The sequence below is a fragment of the Apostichopus japonicus genome, chromosome 19 (assembly GCF_037975245.1).
Source record: "Apostichopus japonicus isolate 1M-3 chromosome 19, ASM3797524v1, whole genome shotgun sequence".
Classification (NCBI taxonomy): Eukaryota; Metazoa; Echinodermata; class Holothuroidea; order Aspidochirotida; family Stichopodidae; genus Apostichopus; species Apostichopus japonicus.
Window position 1 is genome coordinate 4,881,419 of NC_092579.1, and position 17,055 is coordinate 4,898,473.

At 41.2% G+C, this 17,055-nt stretch overlaps 1 protein-coding gene across 1 annotated transcript; it reads left to right on the top strand.

Annotated features, from left to right (window-relative positions):
* The first annotated feature begins 255 nt into the window (after nucleotides 1-255).
* Nucleotides 256-17,055, top strand: LOC139959739 (amine oxidase [flavin-containing] A-like). Its single transcript, XM_071957563.1, has 11 exons — nucleotides 256-919; nucleotides 3,008-3,095; nucleotides 3,557-3,731; nucleotides 6,142-6,256; nucleotides 10,394-10,551; nucleotides 11,143-11,323; nucleotides 12,885-12,985; nucleotides 13,191-13,364; nucleotides 14,601-14,687; nucleotides 15,443-15,543; nucleotides 16,075-17,055. The coding sequence occupies exons 1-11, from the start codon at nucleotides 802-804 to the stop codon at nucleotides 16,328-16,330; spliced, it is 1,554 nt and encodes a 517-aa protein (XP_071813664.1). The 5' UTR covers nucleotides 256-801; the 3' UTR covers nucleotides 16,331-17,055.

Sequence of the window (17,055 nt, forward strand, 5' to 3'; positions counted from 1 at the left end):
ATTGAACAATCTCACACGTACATATTCCAATACGGTTTACCCAAAAGAAAGTGTGTACGAAGGGGTGGGTGGGGGGTGGGGGACTCGAGGGTTGCTTTTTCACGGCATTTTCTAGGGACAACAATGACACTATCTGAGTGGAGCACTAAAATAATACAAGCAAGAAAAATGTTTGCCACGTGCCTCTCATATACCGGCAATGACATTTTACAGACTTTAAAAGTTGTATAAAACACTCCCACTTGCTCGAGTCATTAGAGGCGAAATAAATAGTTTTCAAAAACTTGGTTCTTGAATCAGGAGTATAGTATTTACCACTCTGGTTGCCATATGTCTCAGTTGCGAAAAATACAACTACTCTTTCGAACAAAAAGTGGGTAAAATCATATTCATTTTCAAAGTCGAATGCACAATGTATGTATGGAGACGTACAAATGATCTGACTTTTTGCCGTACAACGCAAAGCGCCCTCACATTTTGCAAGGCTTCACTGCTAAAACATGCGATACACTGTGTCAACATTCTTCTGAACAGAGTTCAATTTCTATGAGAGTGACTCGTTTTGAATAAGTCACGTCAGGCTGTTGGTACTGTGTACATCAGTTAGTCGGGACAATATCATAATGTCAATACTTCTTTAAAACACAGCCAGATAACAGATTTCGAGACACAATCACAAGAGATATATAGTGCGTTTATGTTGTTTACACAGTGTACGTAACTTGGCATATTCATAACCACCGAGCCCCTGTACAGATTTTGAGCAATCTTTCTTTGTCCAGTGGATTCCAGCAGACGACCATGACCGAACGGGAATCAGATGTGGTAATAATAGGAGCTGGTATCGCAGGACTTACGGCGGCATATCGTATAAAGAAATTATTTCCAAAATGTTCAGTCCTAGTGTTGGAAGCTAAAGGTATGTACACACATAGGCGATATGTTTTGCACCTGTAAGCTTATCACGCACGCCTATGGCAAGCCATGTGGGACAAACACTGCATAATATATCCGCGTATTAATTCGAATATATACGCGTATTAATTCGAATATGTGTTGTAGCCAACATGTGTAAAGTTTCGCTTTTTGAAGCGATCTCGCGAGCCCGCCAAAACATTTATCGTTGGTATATGTACACAGCAAGAGCGGAAATGTTTTTTCGTGTATATTCTAATTAATCCGTGCATATATTGGATTTAATCCCCATATGTATTTTATTTAATACGTGTATATATTCGAATTAATACGTGTATATATTCGAATTAATACGTGTATATATTCGAATTAATACGTGTATATATTCGAATTAATACGCGGATATATTTAAGCCATATGATTGGCTAATAATATATACGCGTATATATTCCAATTAATACGCGTATAAATTCCAATTAATACGCGGATATATTATGCAGTGTTTGTCCCACATGGCTTGCCATACACGCCAGGCTACCGATAATGTGCAGACAAACAACCATTTTTGAGAACAAAACAAAGAGACATTGAGAGGCTGTCTGAGTTGCACAAGGGTGTGTTGTTGGGGAGGTGGTGGGCCGGGGTGTCAATTTTTAGTGTGTAAAAAATTGTCTTCTTTTTATATTCGTTGGGATTTTGGCTACTAAGTTTTCGGTCAAATCAATGTATTTATGGCTTAACTGAATTATGATTGCGATATGTTGGTGGAAGGGGGGGGGGTGGAGGGGTGAGTATATGGGCGGGGGTAGGAGGGAGGGATAATTGAAGTTGTACGTAGTAAACTAGTAATGGTAGCTGGGTGCTGGTGATTGGGAAATTTCATATATAACTTAATAGTGACGTAACCAGACTTTTTCACGGGGGGGGGGGGGGGCTATATGGGATGCAAGGAGTTCGAGTGGGGGAGGTTTCGCCCGCGGCCAACCCGAACGCTTTGTATTATCTGCGTGGCGTCCAGGGCGGTATGGTGGTTTTTAGAGGCTTCAGAACTTTCAAAGTTTATCTAATCTGCCGAGTTTCTAGCCATGTAAAATTATATTAGAGGGTTCAAAATATTACATATATGAATAGTCTAATATTGATTCGTTGGGTAGAAAATATTCAAATAGGTAACAAATCACACCAAAAAAAGCTAATTCTATGGTGGCGTGGTCAAATCCGTGGCACTGTGGCAGTAGCCAGTAATATAAAACAAACAATACGAAGGTGTCACAGTGTGATACCAGTTTGAACTTCACGGCCTACAGCAGGGTTGCCAGTTTTTCTGTAACACAAGCGGTCGAGCATTTACCGGCCAAATCGAGTGAATAAAGGCCAAAAACCCTTTTTTTCTTCGATTTCTGCCCCCTGCATGCATCGCCTACAATTTGACAGTTTTGGGCTGAGGCTTCATTCATTCATTCAGCCACTACAAAACTGTCTGTCCAGCGCCATAGTACATCGGTTCTATTACATTAATCGGCTAAAATATGTAAAGTCGTTGGAACAATATTTTGGTAAGTCCTATTCTAATGACCGATCAGTATGTGTGAGTTTACACGAGCGATGTTGAAATTACATAATAAATCATGCTGCAGCTTCCAAGTTACAATATACGGATAGACTTCGGACGGTCGATATAACGATGGTATAAAGTTATAAACATACACATGATATAACAAGCCACTAGAGCAGGTTATCCCGTCGGGTAGCGTGTGTGGCGAAGGGAGCGGATAGGAACAGACGCAATTAGCTGATAGTATTTTGAGAATTCCCGTCAAATTACGAATTAAAGTCAACCGCGAACTGGTTTAACTTAGATTTTCAATGTATTTTGTAATTTTCGTTCAACAATTTTGTTGGCCACCAATGATAGTTGGGGGGTGAGACAAGTGAGGGGGCAAGAAATTTGACTGGGGGATCCAGCCGCAGTTCCCACCTCCCGCTGGTTACGCCACTGTAACTTAGCCTTACAACGTATACGCACGTAGATTCAAGTCGAAGTGAATATTCCTCTTATGGATCCACACGTATAAGTTTAATTCCTTTGCAGATCGTGTGGGAGGGCGTACATATACTGTGGATTTGACGGCGGCTAACGGTACAGATAAATGGGACCTCGGCGGCCAATGGGTTTGCAGGTAAACATGTTTGCGTATTTTTGTAAACCAAGCAATGGGCCACTTTCTAGTAGCCTGCACCCATGATGCAACTTTAAACACATCACAAAGTTTTATAACATTGCAGAGAAGCCCTTACCATGGATATTAAAGTTGATATTAAACTTGTCAAGTACCATTTATAAGTTTTTTGTCTTTCCTTTTGTCTTTTTGCTCTTTTTCTCATTAGTATAGGTATAGTCTACTAACCTTTCTGAGTGGAATGATGTTTTGCAAATTTCGACAAATAGTATCGTCAAAACATAACATGGTTTTGTGTTAGTAAGCGCAAAATGTAAACCCATGTCATGGTCGGACTGAGGGGAATGGGGTGTAGGGTGGTTAGGACGGGTGAAAGGACTGCGATAAGTGTTGTTGTTTTTCCGACATCGCAAACCTTATAAAGGTCTTTATTACATATATCCTATTCCTCTCCCTTCCAGGCATCAACATCATATTCTCTGGTTATTGGAAGAGCTGGGTATAGAAACTTACAAACAATGGTTGGATGGGAAGAAACTGATGCAGATAGGGGGTCATCGGATCAAATCTCACAATTCGAACCTACCACCCCTTCCATTATTGTCCTTACTTGATCTTGGTAGAGCTCTTGACAAGGTAAGAATTTGTTTTAAGTCACCAGAAAATTCACAATAATCCATCTCCTTGTTGTCGCACGCAAGGACCACGGGAGATCGGCAAACACGGGGTATAGTGCTTATACATGCAGGTGAAGCGGAACGAGTTTAACCCCCAGCATCAAGTACAACTGGGACATTCATTCATTTCCAACACCCTTTATAAATAGCATCCTCACCATAACTGATGATGTTGAAGGATACGACACCGTGAAGGGTATTGAATGATATTTGTATATCGCAAAAGTCCGCCCCCCCCCCCTCGTCCCACTAAACATAGAACTTGCATTTATGTAGGGCAACTTAGTATAGTTCCCCTCGTCGCCTTTTCCAGCGCCATTTTCTCCTCCTCGAGCCGGTCACTGGTTGTTATCTATAGGTTGACCATTTCCTAAGTTAACTTATAAGGCAAGGGCGGTGGAACCGGGGGGGGGGCACTTTTCCTCAGGTTAAAAATGTGCCCTTTTTCTACATAAAAATTGAGGTGTCTCAAATTAGCAAGAGGCCAGGGAACCAGAATGAACACTCGGGAAGGGCCGTTTCCGGCCATCTGAGGGGTTTGTAAAACCAAAAATTTTCTTGCACGCTCCGCGCCAACCGATGGTGGCGCTCCGCTCAGATAGTCGTGCATACAACTTTGCAAATCCTGGCTACGCCGCTGACTTTTTAATGAATTTCTGTGGGTCAAACTCAATGTCGAAAGGAAAAAAAATTGTGAAGATATTAACAAGAAATAAACTCTAATTCGGAAGATTCCTACATTAGCAACTAGCATGATTTCACCTCATTTTGTCTCAAAAGAAAACTTGTTCCTTGTTTCCCAATTTGCACATTGGATATTGCAGTGCTAGTATGCATATTTTCCTTGAGGTGGGGGGGGGGGGGGGGCGTTGATGGAGTGATGTGTATACGCAAATAAGATAATACAATAAGAGTTATAAAGGGTACTAAATATAAGGCTGCATCAGTCCAATCAAATTTCTGCAAAGTGCCCTTTGATGTCGGTGCCCCCCCAGATTAAAAGTGCTTCCGCCGCCCTTGTTATAAGGTATGTATGTATGTATGTATTTTAGATCCTCCTGCAAGCAGGAACTCGCGAAGAAGCCTCATTGGCTTATCAACGCCGCAAGCTGACCGAAGTCAGTCTCTTAAATTCATATTTAACGTTTATGATTATGAATTGTCAACAACTCTGTAACTGGACGACATACATTAATCTTCGAGTGACTCGAACTCGGGACCTTACGATTGGAAGGTACCGGCGTTTAACCACTGAGCTAACACTTCTATTGTATAGGTATAGGCCTATTGACTAGTGTCATGCTGAACCATTCAAATGGCAAAGGGTATATGCTATAGTCATATAAATATGGAATTTCCGATGGAGACATCATTTATCGGACCGATACCGTTCCGTGGGCAGGCCTCAGTTCCCCCTGCTCAGTGCATGCATACGTGGAGCGGGCACGCTGTATGACGTAATGGAATCAACAAATGGACCGCTCGATCAATTGGTCCTATAGTTTTGCTGATCCAAAAAAAAATTAGTTTTGATATAGTAAACTGATTTTTAAAAGTGAAAACAAAATGATATTTATATCGAAACATATCGAAAAATATTTATATTAGAAACTATAGACCTACAGAAGGGTGTAGTTGACGTACGTTATCATACAACATGTGGAAGAACAGCATTTATTAGCTTTCTCGCTACTTCTCCTCTTAACAACCCTGAAACGAGATCATTTGTAGATAGTGAGCTCCGAGCAAATTTCTTCGACACTAGTTTGCTTTGATTGATTGCTAAGAAGACGGTATATGCTCGGTCGATCGTCTACGGTTGCACTGGTACGTACAGTATGAAGAGTTACGGTTTAGTTGAAATTTTAATCTCTTGAGTTACGCAATGAATAACTAGCATATGCCTATATGTGTAAAATGTTAATGTACAGTGCCACGCAATGCCGGATTAACACAGTCAGGAGCACGAAGGCACCATATCCCCTTTCCCCCCCCCCCCACCGCAACCCCAATTAAGCATTACCGGGCACATTAAGAAGAAAGAAAATCGATATGTTTTGCTTACATGTGTTCATGGAGGAACCCCTGGACTTGGGACCATGTAGGCACTTAATTGGTACTACCTCTTGGTTGCGGTAATCACACATTTTCTCACCTTCATTGTGTGATATACAGCGAGAGTAACATTTACAATCGCATGCTAATAACAGCAATGTCCTGACGTCATACATCATGCGGCGAAAACGTCTCAAAACATATTGCCTTTTACCCAGATATGACATCGTCCATTTCATTTATCAACTATATGGTATAGTATTTCAGACAACAACAAAAAAAGGTTAAATTTTGTATGTCATTTTAAACTGCAGATTGAGAATATGGTGAAGCAAGTACCACGTGACGATCCAAGATTATCAAAACGAGCTAATGAATGGGATAATATGACACTAGAGGCCCTACGGGATCAAGTATCGTACACACACGGTATGGTATGATTTACAAGCTTCATGTGCTGGTAGGGGTGGGGTGGTGGGGGCGGGATGTTGTGGGGCGTGAGTCCTCCTGCAATGTATACTCTCACCTCTTCTTCTCTTCTTAAATTGAGCTGTAACGGGCTCATGACATAGAACCCTTCAAGTTGCCCAACCCATCTCCCTTGTCGGGAGAAAAGCAAACGGTAGATACCGAAATCACTACTAACATCGCGGTGTACGGTAGACACCGGAATGACTACTCAAATCGCGGTGTAAAAGACAACATTGCAGGTAACAATGAAGGAATGCCCTAGCACGAAGCATGCTAGATTTTCGTGTATCTGGTTTTAGAGCAAGCAGTATTTACAGCTTACTTCAGAACCTGCAGAAGAGGGACTCGTATCTCTCAGTGTTGACCAGTCTAAATTTGACCTGACATTGACCCAACCTGTCATAATAGCATAAATTGGTCTTTCGAGATGTAACTTGTCAATACTATGCACAACATATCAGTTTGGTGAACTAAGTTCGGTAACATATATACCTGATCTGTAAAGGGACGTATGAATGGGTTGAGGGTGCGGGGTGGGGGTGGTTAACACACCCTCCAGGCTCGCACACATAAATAGTTTACAACCTTGTTAAGTATAAGCGTCTACTTATTGTAAAGTACATTGCTTTTGTGGCGAATAGCAACTTTTCCTTGCAAGATCTTCTCGACCGATTATATTTCAGATTTGCTTGAGGCGGGGAGGGGAGGAAGGATTAATCAAATACTTTTCCACTATACACCCCTTACTATCCCCGGTCGCAAAGCACTCCACACACCCATAGGCACAAACTGTGATACAGACTGGTATATAGTGTGTATATGGGGATTTTCAAAGTTTAATCAACTCTTGTTTTTAGTCGACTTTGCCTTCTGTCAAAGTAAACCAAAGAGCTTTTTTTTCTTATCTAAATTAACTCACATTAGAGTCTTACGATAACAAATCTTTTACAGTGTCTTACTAGTCCAAACAAACTCTATAGGTTATCTGGCGTTATTATAAGTTTTATCTGGTTTACACAATTAGCGATGGATGCTATTTAAATACCATTTTATTAAGGCTTCCAAAATATTTATGTTTTTCAACACTTCAAAGCTTAACACATGATATACAATTACTGACTCATCGATTGATATGAGCTGATCCCTGTTTATAGTTTATAAGACTGCAAAGGCCTTCGCACCCCCCCCCCTCCTCCGGGACGGTGCGTCGCTGGCCCCCAATAATGCACACTTTCCCTTACGTCACAGTGGCCTATATGTTAGGGGGTTAAATACACTATCCTGACCCTGTAATATCCTTGGGAAAAGGAGGCGCCAATTTCAGGGATTCTGAAGGCATGCCGAGAAAAGGGTTACTGATGGGGTACTAGGGCCCTGGGATATCCTGCTATAACTCCAGGGTCTCTTACTTGACCCAGGGCCCTAGTCCCCCATCCGTAACCATTTTCTCGGCATGTCCATACCAGAGGAGATTCTGGGAAAAGTGGATAGGCACACGACATTACAAGGACAATTTTGAAAGTGGCTTTCAGCGAAGTCAATTGGTTGTGATTCTGTTATTGTTGACCTATACGATCTTACAAGCCCTTAGAAGTGTGAAATTGCTATCAAACTCAGGCGCGTATCCAGGGGGGGGGCGTTGGGGGCGCGCGCCCCCGGGTAAGAAGAAGAGGAGAGAAAAAAAAGAGAAGAAAAAAGAGGAAGAGGAGAGGAAGAGAGGAAGAGAGGAAAAAGAAAAAGAAGAAAGAGAGAAAAAGGAGAAAAGGAGGGAGTAAAAGAAAAACGCCAAGACACCTGGAAGAGAAGGAGAAACAGTGACATCATTACAGCGCTGAGCCCTATTATATACACAGGGTAGCCAGTGACTGATCAAGGATTTCGGAAGGGGCGTGCGCCTCACCCTACCCCTAACATCGTCAACTCCATTTTTGACGTTTCCATTTTGTCCTCTCTCAATAATGTATATGTACATATATACTATTTATGGTCTATCATAACGCGTGTGTGTGTATATGAAACCTGCTATGAAACCAACTGTGGCTGGTCTCGAACTCGACTGTGTCGTCGGGGAACATGACGCATTTCGGGAAGGGGCGACTGCCCCCACCCCCCCCCCCCCCCCCCCTTGAGCATATTTTTTATGATATCGTTAGTAATTTCAAAATAAAAAATGCTTAGATGAAACTTACAAGGCCGGGGAAGTGTCATTTCCAGCGATTTGGGAGGTATTTTCGGCCAAAATTTGCTTGTACGCTTCGCGCCAACAAATGGTCCTGGGTAGTGCCATTTCCAGCGATCTGGGAGGCATTTTCGGCCAAAAATTTTCTTGTACGCTTCGCGCCAACCCATGGTGGCGCTACGCTTAGATAGTTTGCCAACAGGCTTCGCCCCTCACTTGGCAAACTCCTCGCTACGCGCCTGCTCAAATTTGTAAAGCAAACAGCAGATATCACATTATATCAATGAGCATGAAAATGGTGTTACAAGATGAACAGCCTCAAAACTGTCTATGTGTGAATTCATGGGCGTAGGAGCCCAATTTGATTTGGGGCTGTAACGACTTGCCCGAAAAAAATAACCAAAAATTTTCGCAAGCTCCGCGCGCGTTCAATATGTTAATGTCAATATCATATAAGCCAGCATCGGTTATTACATCGTATGCCATCGTGTACCTTACAATCCGTGAAAGTTGCGCAGTATACCGCGGGATGCTAATGTAAACAACGAAATGTCTTATATAGATGGGTAAACCTTGAAAAGTGGGGCTGACAGGTATTGTGGGCCGCGACGTAGAATCACCTACACAAGCAATGATCCACAGGACATGCGATAAGGTCGAACATGATTTGTGAATGGTGACAATCTTAAAAAAGGTTATCGATAAAAAAAAAAAACTGTTGGGAAATACTTGGTTCTCAGGCAAAAGTGTACATCTGGTTGGTCATTATTACTGAGAAGTGCCATTTCCGGTGATCTAGGGGGTATCAAAACCAAAAAATTTTCTTGTACGCTGCGCGCCAACCGATGGTGGCGCTCCGCTTAGATAGTAATTGGCGCCCCCCGGATCAGAAAATCCTGGATACGCCCTTGAAACTACTAAGCCGATCAAACTACTAAGCCGAGGCCCCCTGTGTGGCCTTAAGAAGGTAGTACATGGCGGTACATGCTTAAAAGGGTGTGAAGACTCTCGCACAAAGAAACGTCTTAGACACCACCATCGATCCCAGAAAATACACACACAGCTTGCTACCGTGGGTAATTAGACACTAGTGTACAGTCAATACATTCAGCTACGGCGTATACCCACAACACAGTGTACATAGCAGCGATGGACATCTCAGGTCTAGATACACTTGATAACAAGGTATCACTTTTCATTACTGTCTGCATTTTGTAGCGACAAGATGAAAACTTCACTTGCAAGCAACGGAAAGTTAACTTTTCAGAGCGCGGCACGCGGTTTGAGGCGAGTCTTCGATGCCTTTAAACGACGTTCTGCTGCCCAGGACCCAACCTAATGAACCGCCTACAAGGTGTTTTAATGAGATTCAGGGGAGCACCCTGTAGCCTTTCCAGTGACATTGAATGCATGTTTTATCAGGTGAAGGTGCCAGAAGCTCAAAGAGACCTGCTAAGATTCCTTTCGTGGCCTCAAGAACACAGGACTCAGATGCCGAAGTCATATCGCATGGGAGTTCATTTATTTGGATCTGTGTGAGTTTCAAAAGGGACGTTTCACTCGGAGAAGTGGTCTAATCTTAATTCTACGATTGACTGTAGGAAAACCCCGAATGAACCATTTTCTCCGATTAACGATGGAGGAAAAGCTATGGCTCCTCCCCCTCCCCCCCCCCCCCCCCGCACCACGCTCCTTTGCTCTCTCCACTTTCGCATGCTATGGTTGTTTGGTGACGGGTTTAGGTTGGTCACGGTGGTTAGTCCGGTTGATGATTCAAAATATCTAGAAACGGTGGTAAGGGACCTTCAATTTCCTCTCACTGTTTTTACATCCTAAATTTAGACATTAAAACGTTCTCCCTTTTTCCTTTCTTTACACCTGACATATCACGCAATATGCTCTCCTCTCTCTTTCAGCAACTCGAGACACGTTTGATATTGCCATAGCAATGATCAGTGGTATTCGACCCAGGGAGATTTCAGCCTTACATTTTCTTCACTATTCTAGTATGGCCGGAAGCTTTGAAAATCTCTTCGAAGCTGACAACGGAGGCGCGCAGGAATGGAAGGTGAAGGTAAGGTCAAAGGTCACACGAAAAAGCATTAATTAACATATCTTACGGGATGTTCGGGGGCATATATTACTTCCGTAGGTAGGACACAAGTAATTAAAAAAAAACTATCAGCATACAGAAAAATGATATTCGGGGCATATGAAAATATATATATAGCTTACAAAAATACGGCAAAGTAAATGCCTGAAGATGAAAATGTATTTCGCTACTGGCTTATGACGCCAATGCAGTCTCATCGAACATATCACAGTGAACAAATGAAAGTTAACAGAGGCTAAACATTTTAACGGAAATATATGAAGAACATATGGTATCAGTCATACTCTAGCTTTTCGGAAAGGGAGGGGTGGGGCGGGAGTTGAACACGCCAGTAATTATGAGGGGCGCTTAGCATACATCGAACAGGGCCTACGTACCCATTATCGAACCTTCATACCGGCCAAACTAAATTGTCTACTATATGCGATTGTTTGAATAACATTCAAGATGGCGCAATACGCCAATATTTTTCTTTAAATATCCGTAGCTCCAAAAGCGCACGCGCGAACGTGCTTATCAAATACCATATGTAAATGTTTGTGTCTTTTTCAGGGAGGGTTACAACAAGTGTCCGAACTCTTAACAGATAAGATCGGTAAAGAGAATGTCATACTGTCTGAACCTGTGAAGAGTATTGATCAGACAGAAGAAACCTCAGTTCTAGTAACATCAGAAACGGGCCAAAATTACCGATGCAAATACGTCATTAATGCGTCACCACTGCACTGCTCTGGTAACTATATGATTGTTTCATTTCTTTCATTAGATTGTATTGTTAAGTAGCATGAAAGTTCTTGTCTTTTATCTATACCATTTTCATAATACATGCATCCAGTTCCCTACCCAGATGTGGAGATTGTGGTGTACACCCTTTTACAACCCACGCAAAAGACTAAAAGTACCGTAATTATTGGCCCACCATTCTGTGCAGAACTAATTATAGATCAAATTTATAGCCTCAAAATGCCTCAAAAATGCATCATTTCACGTGTACTATTTTATTGTTGTCTGGGAAAAGGACCCCCATACCCACTCCTCTTATAAGACGATCCCAAAGGCCAATATCTTCTCCTTGTAAAAGTACGGAATCCGCCCCTGACGTCATCGTTACACGAAATATGCAGAATTCGTTATTTATATCTGCGGGTTCGTTTACGCTGGGTTGTAATTTAAACCATATTGGCACACAATATAATACACCTCTCAATATTGGCCATTGCTATAAAAGATCTAGCTGGTATACAACCGTTTTCTTACTCGCATGAACTGGCTGAATATTTCATCCAATGCCTCTGAGAAGTTCGACAGATTTACTGACCTGCTTCATTCTCTCATTTGCAAATGTTTAAAATTCATGACTAATTTATCGTCCACTGTGCAAATTTTAGGGAGTACGCAATTCAGTGGTAAGAGAGTTGATGTCATTTTGGCATAAAACCATCTCTTATAGTATGATAACCTGACCGACTCCCACCGCTCACCCGTACGCCCCCTCCCCTCACCCAACAACCACCACTGCATGTCAGTCCTGATATGTGCACGTGTTTAATTCCCGCTTGAGGTGCAACGGCCAGATTTTGACTCGTTGATGAAAATGATATTAAATATATATATGTATGCGTCATGAATTTATCGAGTTCCAAAATTAATTAAAGACAACTTTAGCTTTCTAAATGTTACTAACACTTACAAAAGTATGGGTCCTTTCTTTCCAAATCAGACATTTATATCTGTTTAATCAGACAAATTAATTTTTTAGCCAAGGAATCGTCAGCTGTGAGATTGGCATTAAAATGATGAAGGAAATTTGACCATTATTTAACCATTATTTGACTTTCTAGCACATTTACGACCAAAACTGATTACCTTTTAAAGGGTGTGAAGACTCGCGCAAAATGAAACGTCTAATGCCGGTAATCTGACCTAGTTTCGAATGAGGTGTCACAGAAGTCTTAGACACCACCATCGATCCCAGAAAATACACACACAGCTTGCTACCGTCGGTAATTAGACAGTACATATCAGTCAGTACATACAGCTGCGGTCAATACCCACAGCATAGTGTACAAAACGATACAGCGATGGACATAACAGGTCCAGCTAAAGATAACAAGGTATCACGTTTCATTACTGTCTGTATTTTGTAGCGACAAGAGAAAAACTTCACTTGCAAGCAACGGAAAGTTAACTTTTTAAAGATGGCGGCACGCTGTTTGGGGCGAGTCGTCAATGCCTTTAAGCATAATATGTGCAACCGTGGATAAAGATTTTTTTTATGTAATTGCCATTTGTAGTTGCTATGGACTACAAGCCGTCCATTCCTCTTACTCGCCAGTCTCTTGCCAATCGTTCGCCTGTTGGACACTTGTTCAAGTTCATCATTACCTACAAGAAGGTAAGCACAAATTGACCTTAACTGTAACTTTCCTAAACAGTAACTACAATGTCACAGAAATGTAGACAATTACTTAGCATATTGGCTTACATCTTCAGTTTGTAAGAAGTTACACATAAGTATATGAAAATATCAAATGAATGTATTAAAGCGGTTTATGATATTTCACATTGTATGAAGTATTTTGTGTTTCATTTGTGTTCAGGCATTTTGGCGAGAAAATGGATTTTCTGGTGAAATACTAGGTAACGGCGGCGCCCCGGTAATACCCGGATGCGATTCTGGTCCGATTCAACTGATATACGATAGTGTAACTGGGTACGGTAACCCTGCTTTGGTTGGATTCTATGCAAACGCCTGGCAGTGGAGACTAGTCGATGTAAGCATGCATGCATAATATAATCTATGTGTTATACGAACTGAAGTACAGAGTTATATCGTTCCTCATGCAACGGGATCTAGGCATGAAGGCTTCTGAAGTTACAGTTTATGATATATTAACATATATAGAACCTATATTTATCACCATCTTCATATTCAATCTGCGAACATTCCCAGAATAGCTTAACTTAATTTAGCAAGGTCGCGATATAGTAGAACTGCACCAATATCTTATACAGGTATCGGGCCATGAGGCAGTTAGTTTTACGATCAAAAGCGACCACGTGGGAGAAGCCCGCAAGGGCTTATGTATTACAACTTTAACATTTTAACTCAAATTTGGAACCTAAACCTTGAGTAGATTGCATGTGTAGTACACCGGTGACATCATCGCTAATTAGTGTTGCATATTCATAACTCAACTCACATATAGGCGTGGTCTAGCTCTTAGTTTAAGAGCCGTTCTTTTTAAAAAATGCTTTCAAAGTTTTACGGCTTTTAAGCCGTTTCCGTTTTAACAAACTATCGCTGTCATTTTCAGTCATTAAATGACATATTTTATCCATGAACAACACGGTGGTACATTGCGAAAACAAAAGGAAAAACATAAGATCAAAATTGAGGGCGTTGTGGTCAAGTGGTTAAGGGAACTTAAGGCAGTGGACTTGTGATCTAAGGATTGCAGGTTCGAGCATATATATATTGCAGGTTCGAGGTGTATAAATGGGGACTTGCGAGGTAACTTGTAAATATAGTTGTGTGCGGCGGTTTGTGGCTGCATCCTATGGTCCCCGCGGGGGACACGTGGTTGTGGTGCACTGTGGTGCCCCAGGAGAGATTGATTGAATTGTGCACACTTTGGTGTGTAGGTGTGACATGTTACCAATGACCAGGGTTAAGTTGTAAAGTCGTGTGAGAAGGCCTTGGCCCTGAACAAGACAGGTAAACCTTAAACTTTAAATTAAAAATAAAATTATATGATGTACTTCCATTTGCGAAACGCAAGCACTTAATCCAAACGTTTGATCTTGGTTTCATTCGGCTGAATGGGACCGAAGTGCCTCTAAGCTGAGGTGACGGAGGGTCCGCCTCTTGCAGTGATCACAAAAGTGTTACCGGTATATCGTTTCATCCTCCGAGCCCCAACTACGCAGCTTGTTTCCATATTTTTATAATTTATCAAGAAAAGAGAGTTAAGTCATTCGAAGAATTTCCCTATCATGTTATTTTGCAGCTCGAAGTGAGGAAAGCGTCTGTGTTGAAGCATCTGACAGAGTTTCTTGGTGAAGAAGCAGCCAACCCTATCCACTTTATTGATAAGGTATCAGCTGCATGTAGTCAGCTAATTTTCATAACATTTCGTAACTTCTAAAGGTTTTTTATTTGCTCGAAATTCTTAAATTTTATGTTCATAAGTTCGATACAAAATTCTCACATACAGCCAAAGGTAAAGTTTATTTCGGCGAGGACGTGTGGAGCTTCAGTGGAGGAGGAAGAGGATATTTCCAAAGCTTTTCTTCATTGCACACATACCCCCTCCTCCTCCCCAAGCCCTTCCCACATGTTGCGCATTCGTTAAGCGTATTCGCCATGTAGTCAAATTGAGCCGGAAACTTCGATATGTTAATAATATAACTTAATGAATAAAAATATGTTTGCCCATGTTCCACCTTATTATCACAGTTATAGGCTTAGTAATTGCATGAGCATTTCATTCGAAAGAAAAATGCTTACCCATGATCGATCAAAAGGATGTATTTTCTTTCGTATATACATACGACACAAACACAAAGCATTTCCTATATAGATGAGTTTTGTTAGCGGGGTTTCCAGGATAGTTGTGTTTCATCTATATACTACCACAGTAATACATAAAGTTTAATTTGATACATGAAGGAAAAATGTATTTCAATGAAACAAAAGAAATCTGGCATTTAATTCACATTATGTCCTTCACAAATAATTAGGGAGAACATTTCCTATGGATATCTATATGAGCGAAGGGATATAGATAATTGGGTAATGTTGTATTCATCCCGTGGACTACTCCCTCCCCTATTATTCTTTTACTGATAGGATTGGACGATTGAGCCATTTAACGGAGGATGTCCGGTTAATACAGCCACAACAAGTGCTCTTTCGTTCTTCTTTGATGGCATACGCACTCCACATGACAGGTATATTTGTATACATCACTTCCCTAATTCGCTTGAATTTTGATTAAAAAAATATTGCAGCGTGTTACCAAGTTCTGTCTGATATCAATGATTACATTCCTTCTCATTTCATTATCGACCATCTTATTTATAGGTCAGAGGTCAATTACGGGTCCGACTTTGGGGACGATTGTTGATTCCATGTTAGACTGACCACTTTCCGTTAAATATTTCTCGTAAACCGTAGTTATATAGAGCAAAAAGAAACAAGGGTACCGCCGAACCCTGTTTGCAATACAATAGAATGATACCTGATGATAATGTTAGATTGGGACCTTGCAAATTTACTCAAGTATTCACAAAAACACACAGTACCTCCTTTCTCTTCGCACTTACCGGTCAAATGAACCTATAAATTTAATGGAATTATAAGTTTTATTTGATGAGTGAAGGACTTGTGATCAGACGTCCCCAGACAAGAAATGGTAATATGAAATGAACAAATAGTCTGATCCATAGGTATGTTTAGTTTTTTGTTTTGTTTCACTGCAGAGTCCACTGGGCCGGGACAGAGAGCGCGACACAGTGGAATGGATACTTAAGCGGTGCAGTACAATCCGGAATGAGGGCAGCAGACGAAGTTCTCACTCGTTTAACTCCTGAAATAAAACTCGACGGTCTGCTACAAGAATTAGATAACAAATTTCCCGAACCTTCTTCTAGCAGTGTAAGAGGTGCCGTTGTTATGGTTGCCGGTAGTGCGATGGTAGCAGGGTTATGTATGTTCATGTATTGGTACCTGACATAGGATGATGAAAAAAAATATATATTAAATACTCTAAACTAAACTAAACTAAACCTTAGCTGACCTTCGACCTCCACCTAAAATATCAACGAGGTTCTACATATGGGAAAGTCAAATCAGCAAAAGTTTCACATCTTCATTGAGAAGTGACTTTTAGAAATTTCATCGGGTTTGACTTAGAACTGCAAACCTTAAAATAGTTTCTTCCAAATTGTGGAGCAATTTGACTCATATTTTGCCCTATTTTGCTAAGGATAAGGAAGTACTTTAAAGGTCCAGAGGACGACTACTAGGATGATTAGTTCCTTAAAGAGTGTTCCTTGTTACAGGCGATTACAACTGTTGAATCTCACCACACTGGAGCTTAGGAGGTTACGTGGGGACTTGATTCAGGTTTTCAAGATTGTATCTGGTTTTGACAATTTATCCTTTACCGACTTTTTCATGTTTGCTAATACTAGTTGTACCAGAGGTCATTGTCTTAAACTCCAAAAGTCACAAAGTAGGATTAGTATTCGGCATAACTTTTTTTCTAATAGGGTTGTGAATGAGTGGAACGGTTTGCCTGAGAAAGTTGTACTTGCAAGTAGTGTCAATGGGTTTAAGAATGCTTTTGACAAGTACTTTAAGCATTGTAATCGGGTCTGAGTGTTTGTGTCTTCAGTTTTTTTCTCTCTCTACAGGGTTCTTGATGGGGACTTGAGTGTCCCTCCTGATCTCTTTTTTTT